The following is an 18,188-nucleotide window of genomic DNA, read 5'->3' as shown; positions in this document are numbered from 1 at the left end:
CCCGGTTGTTAAAAAAAAATACTACCAAGCTGGATGTCCATATGAATGTCAGCGATAAAATAATTTTAAAGCAAACACAGATTTTTAGTCTACCTGTATGACTATAACTACAATTAGGTGACAATTGATCTATTAACGAGTACAAGTCACCTCATTTCTCAGATCAGGCATCATAACTTAGATTAATTTGGGTAAAAGATGGCTTACGGATCCTAATCGTTTGTGATATGGGAAATTTTTAAAATCAAAAGAGGAATTTGCAAGAGGGCCATATAAATGATACGTACGACAATAACGACAATACTTCAAATCTCATGAACGAAAAGAAAAAAAAAAGACATGGAGACATATTCTTGTCAATCCAATACTTCTCACTTGTCAGATCCATCTATGTTCCTTGTTAGACCAAAATCAACCCCAATAGACTAGTTCCAACCACCCAACCAATTACACCTTTTTTTTTTTGGACAGTTAGAAATACAATGGCAGCAGTCTATGATATATCATTATTATACATAAAAAAAAATTCTTAAAAATGAAGCTTTGTACACCGATGGTCGAGGTGATCTACCAAAGAAGTAAAGAAAGCACGAACAACCTATAATGAGCAAAGAGACACTATGTGAAAATTTTCAAAATTCGACGGTCCAAAACCATCAAATTATGGGACCATTCGACCGTCTCGACCGTCGAATTGGTCCATCAAATTGGGCCTTGTCGAAAATATATTCGACGGTTAAAAACTATAGAATTTAGGGATATAGCGACGGTCGACACCGTCGCTATAGGGTATTCTTTTCATAAAAAAAAAGTATTAGGACCCCCAACTAGAACTCGCCCAATCTGGAAGTCCAATATGATGAAGGTCAATCAATTCATCTATAGGTGCGAACACATAGACATCAATTGCAGTATCTAATAACTTCTTGAACACCAAATTACTCTAAAGATGGATGAAACAATTAATAAAACTAACTTCAGTGACAGTATAAAGTACCAATATTACTCAAACCATTCCATTTTTATTCAACTATAGTAACTGAAAACCACCAATAAAGAAGGTCACACATGTATCTTATAGTTTTAATACCTCTTGAAGTGCAACAACACTATAGTAACTTTCTTCCCAAACATCGGCCTAAGGCTACATGATCACTAAGCTGGCTCATATCAGCAAGTATTCTAAGAATATTTTAGTTAAAGTTGTGAAAACAATTACAGCTGACAAAAATTCATACAATCTTGATTTAGTTCGTTATGCATCCAATCATTCACATATACCCATTAAAGCATCCATCTGGTTTCACTCAAATCACCTAACATTCCCAAGTTGGTTATGATTGATGATGGTCCATGGATGATGAAATTCAAGAAGTTTCATCAATATGAATTTTTCTACTATAGGGTTCTGTGATGCTAGCCATTTAATAAGCATAACTAACTATTTGATGATAATGCAAGTGTGCAAACCTAGTCCCCCTCACCAACTATAACCAAATTTCAGAAAAGAAAGAAAAAAAAAAACATGCTATCAGCCAAACATATCCATGTTAAGTCTAAACTAGTGTGAAAATAACAACTATAAAATTTTGCTGATCAAACATACATGAATCTATAATGGCCAACCTCTTCAAAGAACAAATCCTACTTAACTAGTTTCCGTTGCTTGTAAGGAAAACAAAAATGCATCATAAAAGCAATACGAATTAATGAACATATCAAAATAGAGTTCAAAGTCTGATACAGTGCAGTCTATCTATCTGGTTTGCCTACTACTACTACTCTTGTTTTCCAGAATCAGTCATTTGGGGCCAGGTCCCCTCCAAAGTCTCTATTTTGGTGCCCAGTCCATGTAAATAAAAAGTTGAAGAGTAGTTGCCAGATTTAGTGTAAACGGTGGTTGATAGTCATGAAAATCAGCACTGTGATAAAAACAAATGGTGAGACATCAAAAGTTGAAACAACCCAAAACAAAACAAAATAGGCTTCTTGACCAGGACATAGTACATGCATATATCACCTCAGAACATTAGATCCCCAATCCCAGTCTGCCTGATTTAGAATGCTAAGTACACTTCCTCCCAATCATTTATTATCCCCATTGGTAAATTGCACAAATTATGGCAATTGGCCACATTGAATTTGATGTTTGGTACCCTATGAAGTGCAAGATTGTCAGCATAATCAGTCCAAGCACAAACTACGTGGGAAGACCTTATTTATCTCAAATTAACCAGGCTTAAGAAATTACGGGACTTAACTATGCTTTGATGCAAATATTGATCACTGGCAGCAGTTGTGAACATGTGAGTTCTGATCCCATAACAGGTGCAAGCGAAGAGAAAGCACATGTAAAAATTGTCATTCGGTAAGATAGTGGGTTGTTAATCATGTCCAAAACCTATGGAAGACGATGAGGCAACCCATTGTTTCATGTAAAAGTGAAGATAAAGAAATGAGGGAACATAAGAAAATGAGACTGGTAGGTCCTGAACACAACAAATTATCTATCTTAGGCATGACTGGGAACCTCTAGATAGGTAGGCAAACAGTTGAAGCAGCATACATTTACACACTAGAAAGAAGATGAGGATCTCACAAATTTCACTTGAAAGGGCTCTATAAAAATAGCCTCGAGCATTTCTTTTTCTCTCTTTGGGGTAACCGCCATCCCAACGTCTGTGGATTCCCTCGCTTGGCTACAGAAAATCGAGCTCAACAACTGCACAAGTCCAAAGACAGGTTAAAGAGAATAATTTATTAAGGACATAGCAAAAGGATTCCCATTTCTGTTTCCATGGGGGGCAGCAAAGGATTTAATCTAGCCTTCCTCTCTTTGTCTCTCTCCTTTCTGTATTCACTCATCTTCGCTTTTGTATCTCTCCCTGCTCCTTACCTGTCCTGATCAGGCCGGCCATACAAATACACAAGGGTAAAAATCAATGAACTAAACAATAGGGGACATGATGGGACAATGGCATTCTCAAATAATAACACCAAAACCTGAAGGAAAAAAATGTCTAAATTATAATGAAATTATTTTCATGATGAATATTTCAAACTGATGACATTCTCGCCTTTCTGTAATTAGGAATAGAGAATGACTTAAAGCCCCTCATCTGCAACCTCAAGTAAAAAAGCCCTTGATAAATTATTGTGAATGAATCTATTTAATCTATCTTCATTCCACACCTTTCCTTAAGAAAGTCCTATTGTTGTTCTTGAGCTTTGATGGTTAAAAGTACATAGACGCCTAACATTGAACGATGAGGGTAAACAAACATTTACCCAAGAAATTTAAATTACTCGATTAGGAAAGAAAAAAATTAAACGGACTAGGCCCATGATTTGAAGATAAGTTCCATTGGTCTCTAAGAAAGAAAGAGGGAGAGAGGGTGGCAAATATTATCCAAAACTTGGGAGGGGCATATCTAAATCAATCAAACAAGGATATCGGTCAATTACTGTGAGATCCCACTACACGAACAATTTGGATCGATCCATAGAGACTATTATTACACTAATCTGACCTATTGAAAAGGTTCTCAACCAAACTTTTGAATTTATGGCCTATGGGTTACAACAAAAGCTTAGCCACAACACATACTCTAAAGAAATGTAGGAGATTATGACCCACAGACATGAGTGGAGCATATAGGAATGGCATGGAGAAAATATCAAGTAAAACATCAAAATAGCACAAAAAACTTACCCCTTAATTTATTATTTATGCATAGAAATACATCAATAGGTAGAAAGATTGTGAACCTCCCCATTACGATTAAGAGAGTGAAAAATCTTTCTATTTGTCCTGTTAAAAATTGGTTAATTAATACTCAATTCATGGAGGCAAAACAAAATTCTTATCCACTTGAGCAAACTCATGTTCTGATCCAATCATGAAAATCATGTTCAATACGGAAAAAATCTATCAAACTTTAGACCCTCCAAAAGGTGGAGGTCAAGGAGGTCAATTCTTTATTGATATTAGTACAGTCTTTATTGATATTAGTTTCTGCAAAATTATTGGGAACAAATGATCCAAACAAAAGTAGTTTCAATATTCGCCACTACTACAATGGAATAATATAACCATATGCAAATACTCATTTCATCACACTTTATAACATGAAAATGAAAAAATATCAACTGACCAAAGAATATAAATAATTAAAAAATTACTAAATTCATACCTAATAGGAAGGCAACTAAATGCCTCTTTCCCTGAAAACCTTTCAAGTGCCCATGAATTCGAATCATATCAAATTTTCTGAAAAATATAAACCATATCAAATTTTCTGAAAAAATAAAAATAAATAAAATTGAATCAGCATTGTACCCTAATGATAAAAAAAAATCATTCAAAACCAATTATTTTGCAGGGATTGATAGAGAGAAAAGGGGGGAAAAAAAACCTTACCTGTTCCAATTCTCGATAGATTTGGGTTTTGAACAAAAACCCTCTTCTTCTTCTTCAACCTTGAGAAAACCTTAGAGAATGGCATCGTTATAAATCATTCAAAATCAATTATTTTGCAGGGATTAGTACAGAGAAAAGGAAAAAAAAAAAAGTTACATGTTCCAACTCTTGTCAGATGTGGGTTTTGAACAAAACCCCTCTTTCTTCTTCTTCAACCTTGAGAAATTCTTAGAGAATGGATCGGGGATATATAGTGAGAGTGGGAGGGAGAGAGAGAGAGAGAGAGGAGAAGCGGAAACAAAACATTTACCGCCAAGTCGGAGACCGCGAAGGCGCCATATTGAAAACGCATTATAGAGCCTCGATTTAGGGTTTCTAATGGCGGTTTACAAAATGGCCATGGGAAACGCCTCCCAACGATCTATTGATCACCTTTCTCGATGATTCATGAAAAACGCCTCAGATTTTCTTCTCGTTTCTTCCTATTTCAAAGGCGTTTCCAAGGAAAACGCCTCCATTCGATCTACTCTTCCTTCTTCCACGGCGTTTCCAACGAAACTGCCTCCAAAACCCCTTTCATTTGGTTTATCTCGACGCTTCCAAAAAACCGCCCAAAATAAGAGCCTCTGAAAGCCCTAATATTTGTATGAATGGTATACCTGAAGTTGTGATTCGAGGAAGGCGAGAATGGTCCTCGGGATGATCCCTCTTATTCCTCCTCCATCAATACTAAGAATTGTAACTAGGCTCCCATAGTTGGGGGTTGTATTCGAAGGAAAGGAAAGGTGATTTGTTCTCTCCATGAAAAAGAAAAACTGGTTAAAAGCCGGATAATAAAGGTGGGTGTGTGTGTGTGTGTGTGTGTGTGTGTGAGAGAGAGAGAGAGAGAGAGAAAATAATTTAATTAAAGTGGTTACAAATCAATATCTAAAGTAAAAAAAAAAAAATTTAATTAATTTTTTTTATTACGCACTTACTATCCGCAATCAAAATAGACCCAAATAAAGAACATTGAGGTTCTCTATCATATTAATTTATACAAAAATAAATAAAATTACAATAGATCATAATTTACAAAATTACCAAGCACTTCACCATCAATACTCTTAACCAACCATGTTTACAAAAAAAAAATGTTATTACTAAGATGTCATTATTTTGATACAACTTTCATACAAAGAGTCGTTGAGAAGAAACATTATAGTTGTCCACATGGCATAAGGTCTCTATTTACGAGGGAGTACTAAGTCGCAATACATGTGCATCAACTCGTGAGTAAGGATCGACCCAATTATTATTCTGCATTAAGAGAAAATTTGTGGCTCATAGATATTTACCCAAAGACTTGAATTATAGGAATTAAATATGTGAATCAAAATGTGGAATAAAAAGATTACCTAGGGAGGCCATATATAACAAGAATGATTGTCACTTCGCTATTATAGACCAACCTATTTGGTATGGATTCCATGCCACTGATTCGGTTCTCACAGATTCCTGTCCTCCCTGAAATCTGGTATTAAGCAACGAAAAGGAGATCAAATCACAAAGCAATAAAATTAAAAGAAAATATATATAACACAACAAATTTAATCTAGTATGATTGTGCCTACATCCATGTTCGATTTCACTCTCTTGTAACCCGTAAACAAGTTACAATTACATGGCACATACATATATGCTTGTATAGTGGTACAAAAAGCAATAATAACGTTCCAATATGCAAGCATTAGGACTATAGTTTTTTTATATTTAGGAACGGTTTTGAAACCATTCCAGATTTTCAAATTCTGGTTAAAAATATATATTTAATTGGAAAAAACAGTTTTGATTTAAGAGAAACTTATTATGACATTTTGTTTATAAAACCATTCAGTTGGGTTGTATGGTGTTAGGCCCTAGTTAGGGTTCACTGATGAACCTACTCGTGCATCTACACAAACACAACAACATTACCATGAGGTTGTTTCCAAGCACAATGGTTGTTGGGAAGGCCCTCTCAATAGTGGTTGTTGCAACTTCGATGAATATCGATGCCGAATTCAGAATTGAAATGTCCCTATCGATAGTGGTAGCATTTGCATGGAAAGAACCAAAGTCTATTGCATCACGTTGATTGACATAGGAACATGGAGGAACTTCAATGCCAATTGACATAGGGAGAAAGTCCACTCCATCATTTATAACCTTGTCAAATGCTTTTAAAAGATCTTTATCAGGGCATCCTTCACCGGTCCAACAAAAGTTTAAGCCAATTTTGAACTTTTAAACCTAATTTATAAGTTGAAAAATCGTGAATTGTCAATTTTTACTATTAGTTTATGATTCACTTTTGACGGAGTTAGAAGTTTTGGAATTGGCTGATTTATTGTAAGGATGATCTTACCATAGAGATGATCCTCGCAAAAAAAAAAAAATCAATCTATTCTGAAAATTTTAATCCGTATAAGACAAAACTTTGACAGTTGAACCAGACCCATATATATATATATATATATAGGGTCACATTCAATGGCAAACTTTTTAGCAAACTTTTTGGCAAAACATTTTTCAAAACATGATGAGTTAGAAGTTTTGGAATGGGCTGATTTTTGGTGAGGATGATCTCTACGGTGAGGAGATCATCATCACGAAAAATCAGCCCATTCCAAAACTTCTAACTCCATCAAAAACAGTTTACAAAAAATGACGGTCCACGATTTTTCAACTTGTAAACATGGGTTAGAAGTTTTGGAATGGGCTGATTTTTGGTGAGGATGATCTCCTCACCGTAGAGATCATCCTCACCAAAAATCAGCCACTTCCAAAACTTCTAACTCATGTTTTGAAAAATGTTTTGTCAAAAAGTTAGTCACCACTAACCTAGGAGGTGCAGCTGAGGAGAAGGGGTTACAATCTGAAGTTACGGCGATCACTCACCCAAACTACAGGTGGGTCCTCTCTGTGTGACACGTATGGAATGTCAGTTACATGATTTGATACATATAAGTAAAAGTTGCATTTCCAACATTCTCTCTATGTTGTCTTCAAAGTATACATGTGTCCCCCCCTCCCCCCCTGCAAAAAAATAAAATAAAATCAAGTGCAATACATTTTTTTTTTCATTAGTTGGGTCGAAAGGGAATTCCAAACCCCCCTCAACAACCAAACAAACAAAATTAAACATGTATTTTTATTTTTTAAGGCTATTTTTTTTTGTTTTGCTTGCTTATCAAAAAAATATATATGATTTATTTGACAACTCGCTCTAAGCGCAACACATTTGGTGCTAGGAAGAACATGATAGTGAAAAAAACCAAAAAAGCTCCCAAATTGCACATTCTTTTCAAGAAAATTAAATAAAATTATTTGAAAAATAAAAGAATAATGAATTATTCACCCTTACATGATACTTGACAGATAATTGTGACAAGACAGCTCCCAAATTGCCCATTATTTTCTAGATATTTTAAAAAATAAAAGAACAACGAATAATTCACCCATACTAATACATTACAAACCATTATTAAACAAAGTACAACACCATCCGGACTTATTAGGTCCATAATCCAAAGTTTTCTCCTCAAATTCCAAGTGTTGTCCAATCATTCACATATAGATCCCATAAACTCGCATTCTTTGATAGATTTGTTGAGTGGTGATTTTGCCTCACGAAGTCTCCTTTCTTTTGAAAGTAGTTTTGCAAACCTACAAAATTGGAAAAATAAAGAATACAATTATAAATCAGATGCAAAAGGAATGGTTTAAAAAATATTCCTAGTGCCATTGCGACATTATTGCTGCAATCTTATTACATTATTTGGTATATAATATGTGTATGATGACCATTTTATTGTTTATAACTTTCTTTTATAATGTGTTCAATTCCGAAGTTAAAGTTTTGGAACTTTTTTTATATTTTAAATATAAATGTCATTTCGCTTCAAATTCATTTTTTTGAACTCTTTTTTTTAATGTTATTTAACATATCAAGGGATTCCAACGTTTATATCTTTATATACTGAAAATGGATTAATTGTGATGTTTATCCTTTTTATTTTTTTCTAAAAACACCCAAACATTGCAAAATTACTTTATTGTAATTAATTATATCTACCCCAGCAACTCATTTTTTTTTTAATTTTAAAAGTAATGTCATTTTTTATCAAATGTTATAAAATGTCAGAACTTTCAAGACGTAAGTTAATTTGCGTTAAAATAACATTGTAAAGAAAGCTCATCCCATTAATAGAAAACAACAATAAAATATGAAAATTATAAAGAAAAAAAAATCATAAATGCAAAAGTGATAGTGTAGTTTCCAACCTATAATTTTTATATATTTATGGGTAAGCTGGACTTAAAACCACGGCCTCAAAGTTGTTTTGCAATATGTCAAACCAACTGAGTTATGGGTATAAGCCCAACTTATTGATCAACAATTTAAATAAATTTTGTAGGTTTTTATAAAAAATATCTCTTATCTTCCAAAAGTCTTTATTATCCAAAATTAAAACGCTAAGAAATGCATTGGCTCAAGCTCATGGTTAAGACCGTTTCGTAGCTCACGGATCTTGATATTTTTTTATATATTATTTTGTTAAACAAGCAAGAAAAATTTATTCATAAAATAAGGGTGGTATATGAAAGTTGATTTTCACCTTATGAGAGCGTTCTCGTTGGTGCCACCATTTTCTACAGGTTCAGAGATACCTGTCTCCAAGTTCACCCTCGAAACTGGTTTCTTCAACAAGTCTTCGCCAACTTGCACAAGATCATCCAAGTTTTTCTTTGTAGAGACATCAACAGAAGATATGGCCTCACTTAGAGTGTCATCCTGGTTTACCATTTCATGTGTAACCAAAATTGGTTATTCATAGAGGCTCAAGCTCGTTGAATTCAAAAATAGATAAAAATACAGAAAATAAAATGTAAAATTTTGATATTGAACTCATTTTTAATATCTACGAAAATGGCCATATACCCGATTATAATTATATTTTTATGAGAATCGTTATCTGATGTACAATTGTTGTATAGACAATTTGATGAATTTACCTTTAAGCCTTTGAGTTGAATGTTGGTTCACAAGAAGGCTAAATAAGTTACTAGCAAATGCAACCATTCATCAGATAACCGCTTTTGTAAAAAAATAGTTATGAAATCGGGTGTATACAAATTTTCATATAAATACTAAAAGGAATATAATGGTTTAGTCATTTTTGCAAATAATGTCTTAATGGTTAGTGTTCACTTTACTGTTTACGAGCGTTACTATTCCCCCTTGAAATTTACTGCCATTATAGTGCAATTTCCCATATGATGATATAACATAATAAATTCAAAATTAAAATTTATTCGGATTCCAAATATTCAATCTAGGGTATTAGCGGCTCCTTCTGCCCATCACGGAAGAACAAAGAAATTGTAATAGAAATTCAGTTATTGGTGAGCGAGATCATTTCAAGTCTGTAAATTTGACTTCTATTGGGAGTGAAACGAACATGCTGGCCTACTAATTATCTCATCTGGGGCCTTTGGTGTATTTTTTTGAATAATTTACCATAATGGTAGAGTTTTCGAAATTATTTACCAAAACGGTACACTATAGTAAATAATTCCGAAAATGGTAAATTTACCATTTTCAAAATTAATTTTTTTTACCAAAACGGTAAAAACAGTCAAATGTATTTTTTTTATACCGAAAATACCCTTTTTTTTGTTTTACATATGTATTTACAATTTTAACCTTAAAAAGAATGAAAACCAACTAAAAAGATTCACTCTCTTTCGATAGTCCAACAATCATATGTATTTACAATTTTTTTTACTGAAATCAATTTTATGTTCGTAATTTCAGTCAAAAAATAAAAAAGGGTATTTTCGGTATAAAAAAATACATTTTACTGTTTTTACCGTTTTGGTAAAAAAATTAATTTCGAAAATGGTAAATTTACTGTTTTCGGAATTATTTGCTATAGTGTACCGTTTTGATAAATATTTGAAATGTTGTGCATATTTTGGTAAATCTGCCTATTTTTTTTGAGATTTTTGGTAATGTGGATAGTACATAGAGCTTAAGAATATTATTCTTGATGATCCATCATGAAATTAAATTTGAGAGTAAATGATTTAAATAAAAGGGAGGGTTTGTGATTAAAAAAAAAAGTTACCTGGATTCGCAAGTAGTTATCTGCGGAGTGAAGGGCATTAAAAATGACACGAATATGGAAATCAACCATGTCTGCACTTGCTTGAGTAAACACATCAACTAATGGTGTAGAACCATTACTGTATAACCACCCCAAAACACCCCATTTTGAAGCCATCTTCGCACTATATTGTTGTTCTATCTTCGGGGTGCCTGTCCCTATGGAGATGACAAGAAATCTTCCATAGTCCATGGGTTTAATTGGGAAGAAATCAGGATGATTGTTGACAACTTGCTTAGTTACTTCACTAATAGCAACCAAAGCCTGAAATCATGTTGTGTTGAACCAAGTTAGTATAGGCTTTAGTATTTAATTAATTACTAGTGCAATTTAGATAGTTTTTAAAATTTTGATGATGCATTTACCGGGTTATTAGCAACTACACCACCATCGACGAGGTTGAATTCTTGTATATTTCCTTCTTTATCTTGGGTCTTAAAGTAATGGGCAGGAAGATAAGTTGGCGCGGCCGAGGTGCTAATGCAAATGTCGGATAGTCGAGCGTCCATGGTTGGAGAGTTCTTCACCTGCACAAAGAAAATGTCATGTTGGTGAGGTTTTCGCAACTATATATATTTTTGAACTAAAAATAAAGCTCTACTACAATGTCCATTTTATTTTTATTCTTCTCTTTTTCTATTATTTTTTTGTTGTTGTTGGTATGCAAAAAAAACATAAAAATTAAAGCATTTCCGCTAGTTAGATTGGCTTTTATGGGTCTATTCCGAATCTTAGAATCCAAATTGTAATTGAGGGGATATGCACATCTCTTCTGTTGTATTTTACCATTCAAAACAATATAAGACCATAATAATAATAATACTTAAGATATTTAAAAACGAATTTGAATATAAAATAATAAAAATAATATATGTAATAAAGGTCGTTGAATTACTTGATTTATAAATAAATTTTTGTAGTCATTAGGTTGACACAAAGAAAATTATTGAAAAATAATATTTAATTATATTTTTGTAATAAATATAAAATAATTATTTATTAAAAATTAACTATTCAAATATAAAATATTTTTCTCCTGCATACCTATAAAATAGTAATATCTATTAATCTTTTGGTGACAGCATGAAGACGATGGTATTTAAGTCTTTTTTCATTAATTTATAAGAGAAGACCGAGGTCAAGGGGCTTGTCCAAGAGTCACCAAATTTGGAAGTAGAAATTTGCAATTTCTAATGCCACCCACTCCATCATCCAAACAGCCCCCTATTAAGGCCTTCACTTATAAAGTTAACTTACAAGTCGAGAAACGGTTCACTGTACACTACCAAGTCAATTAGTGTTGAACCCATAAGTCAAACTTAAATGACAAGACCATACAGTAATAATAAATGGTCAACAGAACTAGAGTTTTCTAAAATAAAATAAAAAAATAAAATAAAAAAATAAAAAAATAAAAAAATTGATCTTGTGACCCAGAGAGACAGAACCCAACCTGATAGGAGGAGAAAATGGTTGGCTGAAGTCGCTTGATATCAAAAGTAGGAATAACGACATTGGTCAAGACCTGGTGCAGCTGTGAATTACCTAAATTGTCCCTTATAAGCTTATGAAGATAGTTTCCATTATATTTTGGTCCCACTACTGATTTCAACATCTTTATCATCCAACTAAATATGCCCCTTTAATTGAAAACAAAAAATGTTAATATTGAAGTAATTGAGAAGAATTAAAATAATAAATTGTTGTTGTTATCCTGAATCTTGATCAGTAGTACCTTGTTTGTGGAAAAATCTCGGGGCTGTTTTTTAGGTAGAAGGGAACGATATCTTCGGCGGCATACAGAGGACGATTGTTTTCATCTGGTGTAGTCAACATTGCTGTAACCAGACCCCCAGTGCTTGTCCCTGCAATTACATCGAAATAATCCGCTAACCTCACATCCTTTCCATCCAGCTCCTACAACAACATTTTCTCCTTAAAGTTAGGCCTAATTATAAAGTTTTGAAATCTTCAATTGCAAAATATGATACATTTTACTGATCTAATATTTCTGATAAAGTTTTGATAGAAGATGATATGATATGGCGAATACCAATCTACATGCCACCTTATTCCAATATATCCTATCTAATACTATATTAGGCATCGATGATGAGGTTGACAATGCTAAATTAATATAAATCCATCATTCATTAGAGTTCATGTCTTATGTGTATGCGAATTAATGCATATGTATGTATTAATGTCTATGCATACTTTGTAGGCCGACCATTAATTGAGTGAACAATACCTAAACCTCAAGATACCCAGAAGAATGCATCGATACCTATAAAAGTTTATACATCAATATATGTATTTGCATGAATGGTATACCTGAAGTTGTGATTCGAGGAAGGCAAGAATGGTCCCCGGGATGATCCCTCTTATTCCTCCTCCATCAATACTAAGAATGGTAATTAGCTTCCCATAAGTTGGGGGTTGTATTTGAAGGAATGGTAGGGATTTTGATTGCTCCATTAAGAAGTTAAATTGAAAAGAGGAAGTTAAAAGTGTATAATGTGATCTATACTCTAAACCCAAAACCAGACAACAATGGAGAGAGTGAGAGAGAGAGAGAGATTAATTATAATTCCTCAAAAGTTGTGATGATGTTTGTTTGATTATGCATGGAGAAGCAGTTATATATATAGCCATATATTGAGATGAAGAAGGAACCTTCTATGCTTCTTCATGGAAGTCTTGAAAATTTCTCTTCCAATCTTGGAACAATTGCTCTTCACTGTAGCCGAAGTTGAACAAGTCCAACAACGTACCATTTCAAAATGGGTCGTGCTGGAGTAACATTGAAATTGACATCCTTTGGGATATTGGTGTGCATATAACCATAAATGCTTCTCACTCGTATCTCGATGAAAAGCATGTATGGTTCTATGGAAACATCAATGTCAGCAATGTCCCAATTTCAATGTTACTTCAGTATTTTCCTGTCAAAATTGTTGTTTTAATTACTGAAGATGACAAGAGAAGATGTTAATTTCTTAGGTGAGAATTTCTGTTCATTTCTTAGATGTTAACTCTTCAAAATTATCCATATTAAGAGACTAATTATATGAGTAGATGATGAGTGGCCTGATCCTGTACTTTCAGTTGTTGGATGACAACCATACTCCATCATAAATTAGAAATAGGAATGTTAATACCCATGCAAAACTTGGCGGTAATAATAGTGATTTTTATTTATTTTTCATTCCAAATACCTTTCAAAAAGTTGAATTATTAAATAAAATTTTAGAATAAAAATCAAAATTTCACCTTTAATTCATCAACAAAAAGGATCTTAACTTTTGGTAAGGGTACACCTAATCTGGCATTTTGCATTATTTGAGAAAATTTAGTAATGCTTCTACTTGGTGACCAACTAAAAGAAAGACAAATTAAATAGTTTGGAAACATTCAACAAGATTGGTTACAATTCCAATTAAAAGAAATACTCAAGTTGAAGATTACTTGTAAAACAAAAAAAAAAGAAAAAAAAAAGAAGAAAAAACTGTTATTGGCACCCCAATTTTGTTTATTACTCCCCAATTTCTTAATCATTTATCACACCCCTATTAAATATTAAAACACACTCTTCAAGCATCATGAAGGTTTGACTCATATTATAATCTTAACGTTGCAAAACATTAATTATAACACTCATTCAAACAATTTCAGTAGTTGTTTACAATTTTGATTAGGCTCATATAAAATCCTAAACCCCTAAAATTGAAATCTAGAAAAAATAATAATAAGAGAGCTTCTATTGGCACTCCAACTTTTACTTATTCTCCACCATTCACTTCTTTTTTTTATTTTTAATTGTGGTGTACGTAATAAGTAAAATTTGGGGTTCCAATAGCAGCTCTTTAACGAAATTAAATCAGGACACTTCAATGGATTATTTATAATTTTAAACTATAAAACAGTAAACTTTAGGTACCACCAAATATTAAAAATGGCCTGGAAGTTTCACTTAAAAAAATGAGTTTTTCTATAAATATATTTGATTTTTTTTGTTTTTTTGTTTTATTATTAATTTTTTTAATTCAGCTTGAAAGCATTGTAATCAACAAATTCATTTTTTGTAAAATTCTTTATGCAATTAAAGTATAACTTTTGCTCTTTTACTACGAATCAACTTACAGAACTGATGAAATTGTGCAAGGAAAATACCTAACCATATTAGAGATTAAGATAGGATAACCTAACAAATGCTTAATTTAAACAAGTTTTTAACCATTTTGTAAGTTAAAGGTAACACGGGTTATAGCACTTGCCTTCGTATCGGTAACACCAATTTACCATTATGAATTTAAAAAGGTCCTTATTGGACAAAAAAAATTTAATCGTCATTAATGAACTGACTCACTTTTAAAAGTGTAATGATTTTGTAATTCAACTTGACTGAGTAATTCAAAAACTCAACTGACCTGTACCCTGCGAGAATTGTAGATTTTTCCCATTGGGATACACAACTGCACATCCCCATAAAACATGTGCAGTTATGTATCCCGAGGGAAAAAATCTATGATATTGCACCTACTACGTCAGTGAGGTTTTGGGTTATCCGTCAAGTTGAGTTACAAAATCAGCACTCTTTTAAAATGCATAATCATCCTCCGAAATACTGGAAAAGAAAAGTAATAAAGAGTCTACATTTAATTGACAACACTTGCCATGTTTACGGTAGGTGACACCAATTTACAACATTTAAAGCTTGTTTGATTGTTCAAAATGATAGATTGAATGGTATGGTTATTCAATTACATTGATTTTTGTCCAGGAAACCTCTTCTAGATCAACATTTAATTGCTCTTAACAAAATGGCCCATTCTGAAGAAAATTAGTCGTCCTAAGAAGATCTGATTTTGAAGCGGGTAGACTGCATCAAAATTTTGAAGAAACGCGTTTTAGAATGCGTTTTTTCTTCCTAAGAAAGGGTCTCGTAGGGCACACAATAAAGTGTAATAAATACACGGTGAAAATTAGAATCTAATGGTATTTTGGTAAAAAAATAATTTTTTAAGGGTATTTGCAGAACAAAATTCATTAAGAAAAAGCAGAAAAGAAATGTAACGAAGAGTACATGTAATTAATATTTAGATGAAACCTATTTCCTAGAAAATTGCTTGGTTCAGAGGGACGCTGGAAGACAAGTCTTTCATGTTCCAATTGTTTCCAAACTGTATGACTAATGATTTAGATACGAAGAGGACTTTGACCCATAATAGTTGGAAAAAATCAAAGCAAGAAGATTTCTCCCATTATCATTATTAATTGAAAAAAAAAAGGGACTTTTCCAATCTCAGCCCACGGTGGAGGCCCTCCACCAAACAAACGGTTGAGATGCTAGCTAGGGATTTCCAGTAAAAGTGTCTACAGAAAAATCAGTACTAATCCTTAGAAGACAAGACTGATCCCAAGTAAATCTTTGTTCTTCCTCAACCCTAGGTTCAATAAGTGTTCTTAAAATAAATAAAAGTAAGAGGAGCCTCAATTCCACAGGAAATTTGTTGGGCAACCTCCTTATTATGTGTTTTGGAACTTAAAATACAATTATAAAGAGGGTATATGGGGGTGTGCGATATGTTAAATCAACCCAATGAACATTTTTTTGCCGTTAATGGAAGCTCAGACTCTAATGGAATATATGATGCCTACTTCTCCAATCGTGCATGACTAACACATCAAGTATGTTATTGTTTTCTCTAAATTGATGATGAGTTTTCCAAATCATATTCTTCAAAAAAAAAAAAAAATCTTTTGTTTTTTTCATGAAAGTTTTAATTTGATCTGAATTTAATTGGGTTCACAACTTCCTCTTGAAGAGAATGACTCTACTTGGTTGGGAGATTTCAAGGAGAAGAAAATGGGGAGAAAGAAATAGTGGTTGAATTTGGGGTCTTCAAAGAAACTAAACTAATTATTTTTTTAAGGTCATGCATCATTGGAACATTCGAGAAATTGTGAATTTCTCTTCTGAAAACCGATTACAGAAGTTGAAAAAACTCCAAACCCACCCTCTGATAACAACAATTTTGGAGTCTATGTCGAGGAAAGATTCCAATTTTTGGGAGATTTGTAGAAAATTCAACACCAAGGCGGTGTTATCTGATGATGAAGGATCAAATTGCGGCTCTATTTGATTATAGTGGTTTGGGGATGCGTCGAAAATTAAATTTATTAATCAAGCTTCTCAATACCTGACTTTTGAAGGGGAGATTGAAAATTTCATCGCCAAAATCTGTGTGATTAGAGCTTCTTGTTTGGTGTTGGAGCGGAGAAATTTGTGGAAGGCACTAAAGAACATTTTAAATTGGTCGAATAATCTAATTTGTCTAACACAATTATTAAATGGGTTGGGTTTGGGTTATGGGCGTCAACCCACCTAACCCATTTAGTTATGCTATCATTAACGTGTAATTCTAAATACATCAACAATTATTTAAGAATTTTTTCAATTACTCATTTTTTATAGAATTTCCTAGAACTTTTTAAAATATACATTTTTTTTTTTGTCAAATTCTTTAAAATATAAAGGGTGTTTATCTTAAAATTAATAAATGGTTAATCTTTAGTTTGGAAAAGAAAAAATACTTTTCTTAATAAGTTATTTATTTATATTTATATTTTTTTACTCCATTTTTTCATTAAAATCTGGAGGTATATAGTGTTTTATTCGTAATATTGACAAAATGACCCTCAGTAAGATTTAAGATCTCATCAAATAAGGTTATTATGTCTCATGTGATATGAAATATGCTTTGCTTTAGCCAATAATAATAGTACTAATAATAATAATAATATTTTTTTTGAAAGGTATAATAATAATAATAATATTGAAAAACATTTTCTTACGAAGTTGGTAAGCAAAATTTTCTGACCACATCACCTTATGATATCCAATAAACATCATCTAATACCACATAGTTGTAAAGGAAAATTTTTTATGAACTTTGAATATTTTTTCAAAAGAAGGTTATTTTTCACCATTGAACCAAGTTTACAGTTGTGTGACCTTATTTTTAGTAATGATATTTTATTTTTGATGGTGGAAATGAAACTTATATCTTCAAATAAATATTAGAATTTTATTAAATAGATTATATGGGTTGGGTAAATTTTCATAATACTCTTACCTCAACACGACACGAGCATGATCGAACCCGACCCATTGCCACCCCTCGACCCATTTACTTTGTTTTTTAGCAAAGCAAAAAAAATTTAAATTTACTGTAAGAGAATTGGATGCAACCGTATTATGATACATGATTTAGATTGTATCATTAGCAATGTATCTCACATCTATTTATAAAAGAAAGGTAGTGATGTAGAATACTCTATGTAACAATATCCATTGGAATGTTCACTTTGAATCGTGATAATCTGATGCCCCCCTCTGACATATTCCCCCTATACTCCCATCACAAAATCCTAGATCATTTGCCTCGAGATACACAATAAAAGATTTATGTTTTGCCTATCCCGAGGAAATTATCTATGATTTTGTAATGTGAGCGTATGTCAAAGAGGGGCATCAGAAAAGCATTATTCATTCTACATTAAGAAGTTTAATA

At 32.6% G+C, this 18,188-nt stretch overlaps 1 protein-coding gene and 1 pseudogene across 2 annotated transcripts in view; both read right to left on the bottom strand.

Moving 5' to 3' along the window:
- Nucleotides 1-5,384, bottom strand: part of LOC147403749 (patatin-like protein 2) — a 17,991-nt pseudogene extending 12,607 nt beyond the window's left edge. The window contains exon 1 of the transcript XR_015177575.1: nt 5,080-5,384. The product of XR_015177575.1 is annotated as a patatin-like protein 2 (transcript). The remainder of the gene's footprint in view (nt 1-5,079) is intronic.
- Nucleotides 5,385-7,845: 2,461 nt separating this feature from the next.
- On the bottom strand, nt 7,846-13,211 carry LOC147403748 (patatin-like protein 2). The gene is made up of 7 exons (XM_086437681.1): nt 12,946-13,211; nt 12,347-12,528; nt 12,065-12,251; nt 10,977-11,138; nt 10,573-10,875; nt 9,061-9,236; nt 7,846-8,107 (listed from the first exon to the last, which is right to left on the bottom strand). The coding sequence occupies exons 1-7, from the start codon at nt 13,087-13,089 to the stop codon at nt 8,005-8,007; spliced, it is 1,257 nt and encodes a 418-aa protein (XP_086293807.1). The 5' UTR covers nt 13,090-13,211; the 3' UTR covers nt 7,846-8,004.
- Between the last annotated feature and the right edge of the window lie 4,977 nt (nt 13,212-18,188).

Source organism: Akebia trifoliata, chromosome 4 (genome assembly GCF_017979445.1).
Source record: "Akebia trifoliata isolate Shusen 1 chromosome 4, ASM1797944v1, whole genome shotgun sequence".
Lineage (NCBI taxonomy): Eukaryota > Viridiplantae > Streptophyta > Magnoliopsida > Ranunculales > Lardizabalaceae > Akebia > Akebia trifoliata.
This window is presented reverse-complemented; position numbering and strand designations above follow the sequence as displayed.

What these genes read in the sequence shown, in the direction of transcription:
- LOC147403748 (XM_086437681.1), bottom strand. Translation starts at nt 13,089, where the DNA reads ATGGAGCAATCAAAATCCCTACCATTCCTTCAAATACAACCCCCAACT. An exon ending in CCATTTTCTCCTCCTATCAG is followed by an intron (nt 11,139 to 12,064) that starts GTTGGGTTCTGT and finishes TTCTTTGTGCAG; the next exon opens with GTGAAGAACTCTCCAACCAT. An exon ending in ATAACTACTTGCGAATCCAG is followed by an intron (nt 9,237 to 10,572) that starts GTAACTTTTTTT and finishes ATGGTAAACCAG; the next exon opens with GATGACACTCTAAGTGAGGC.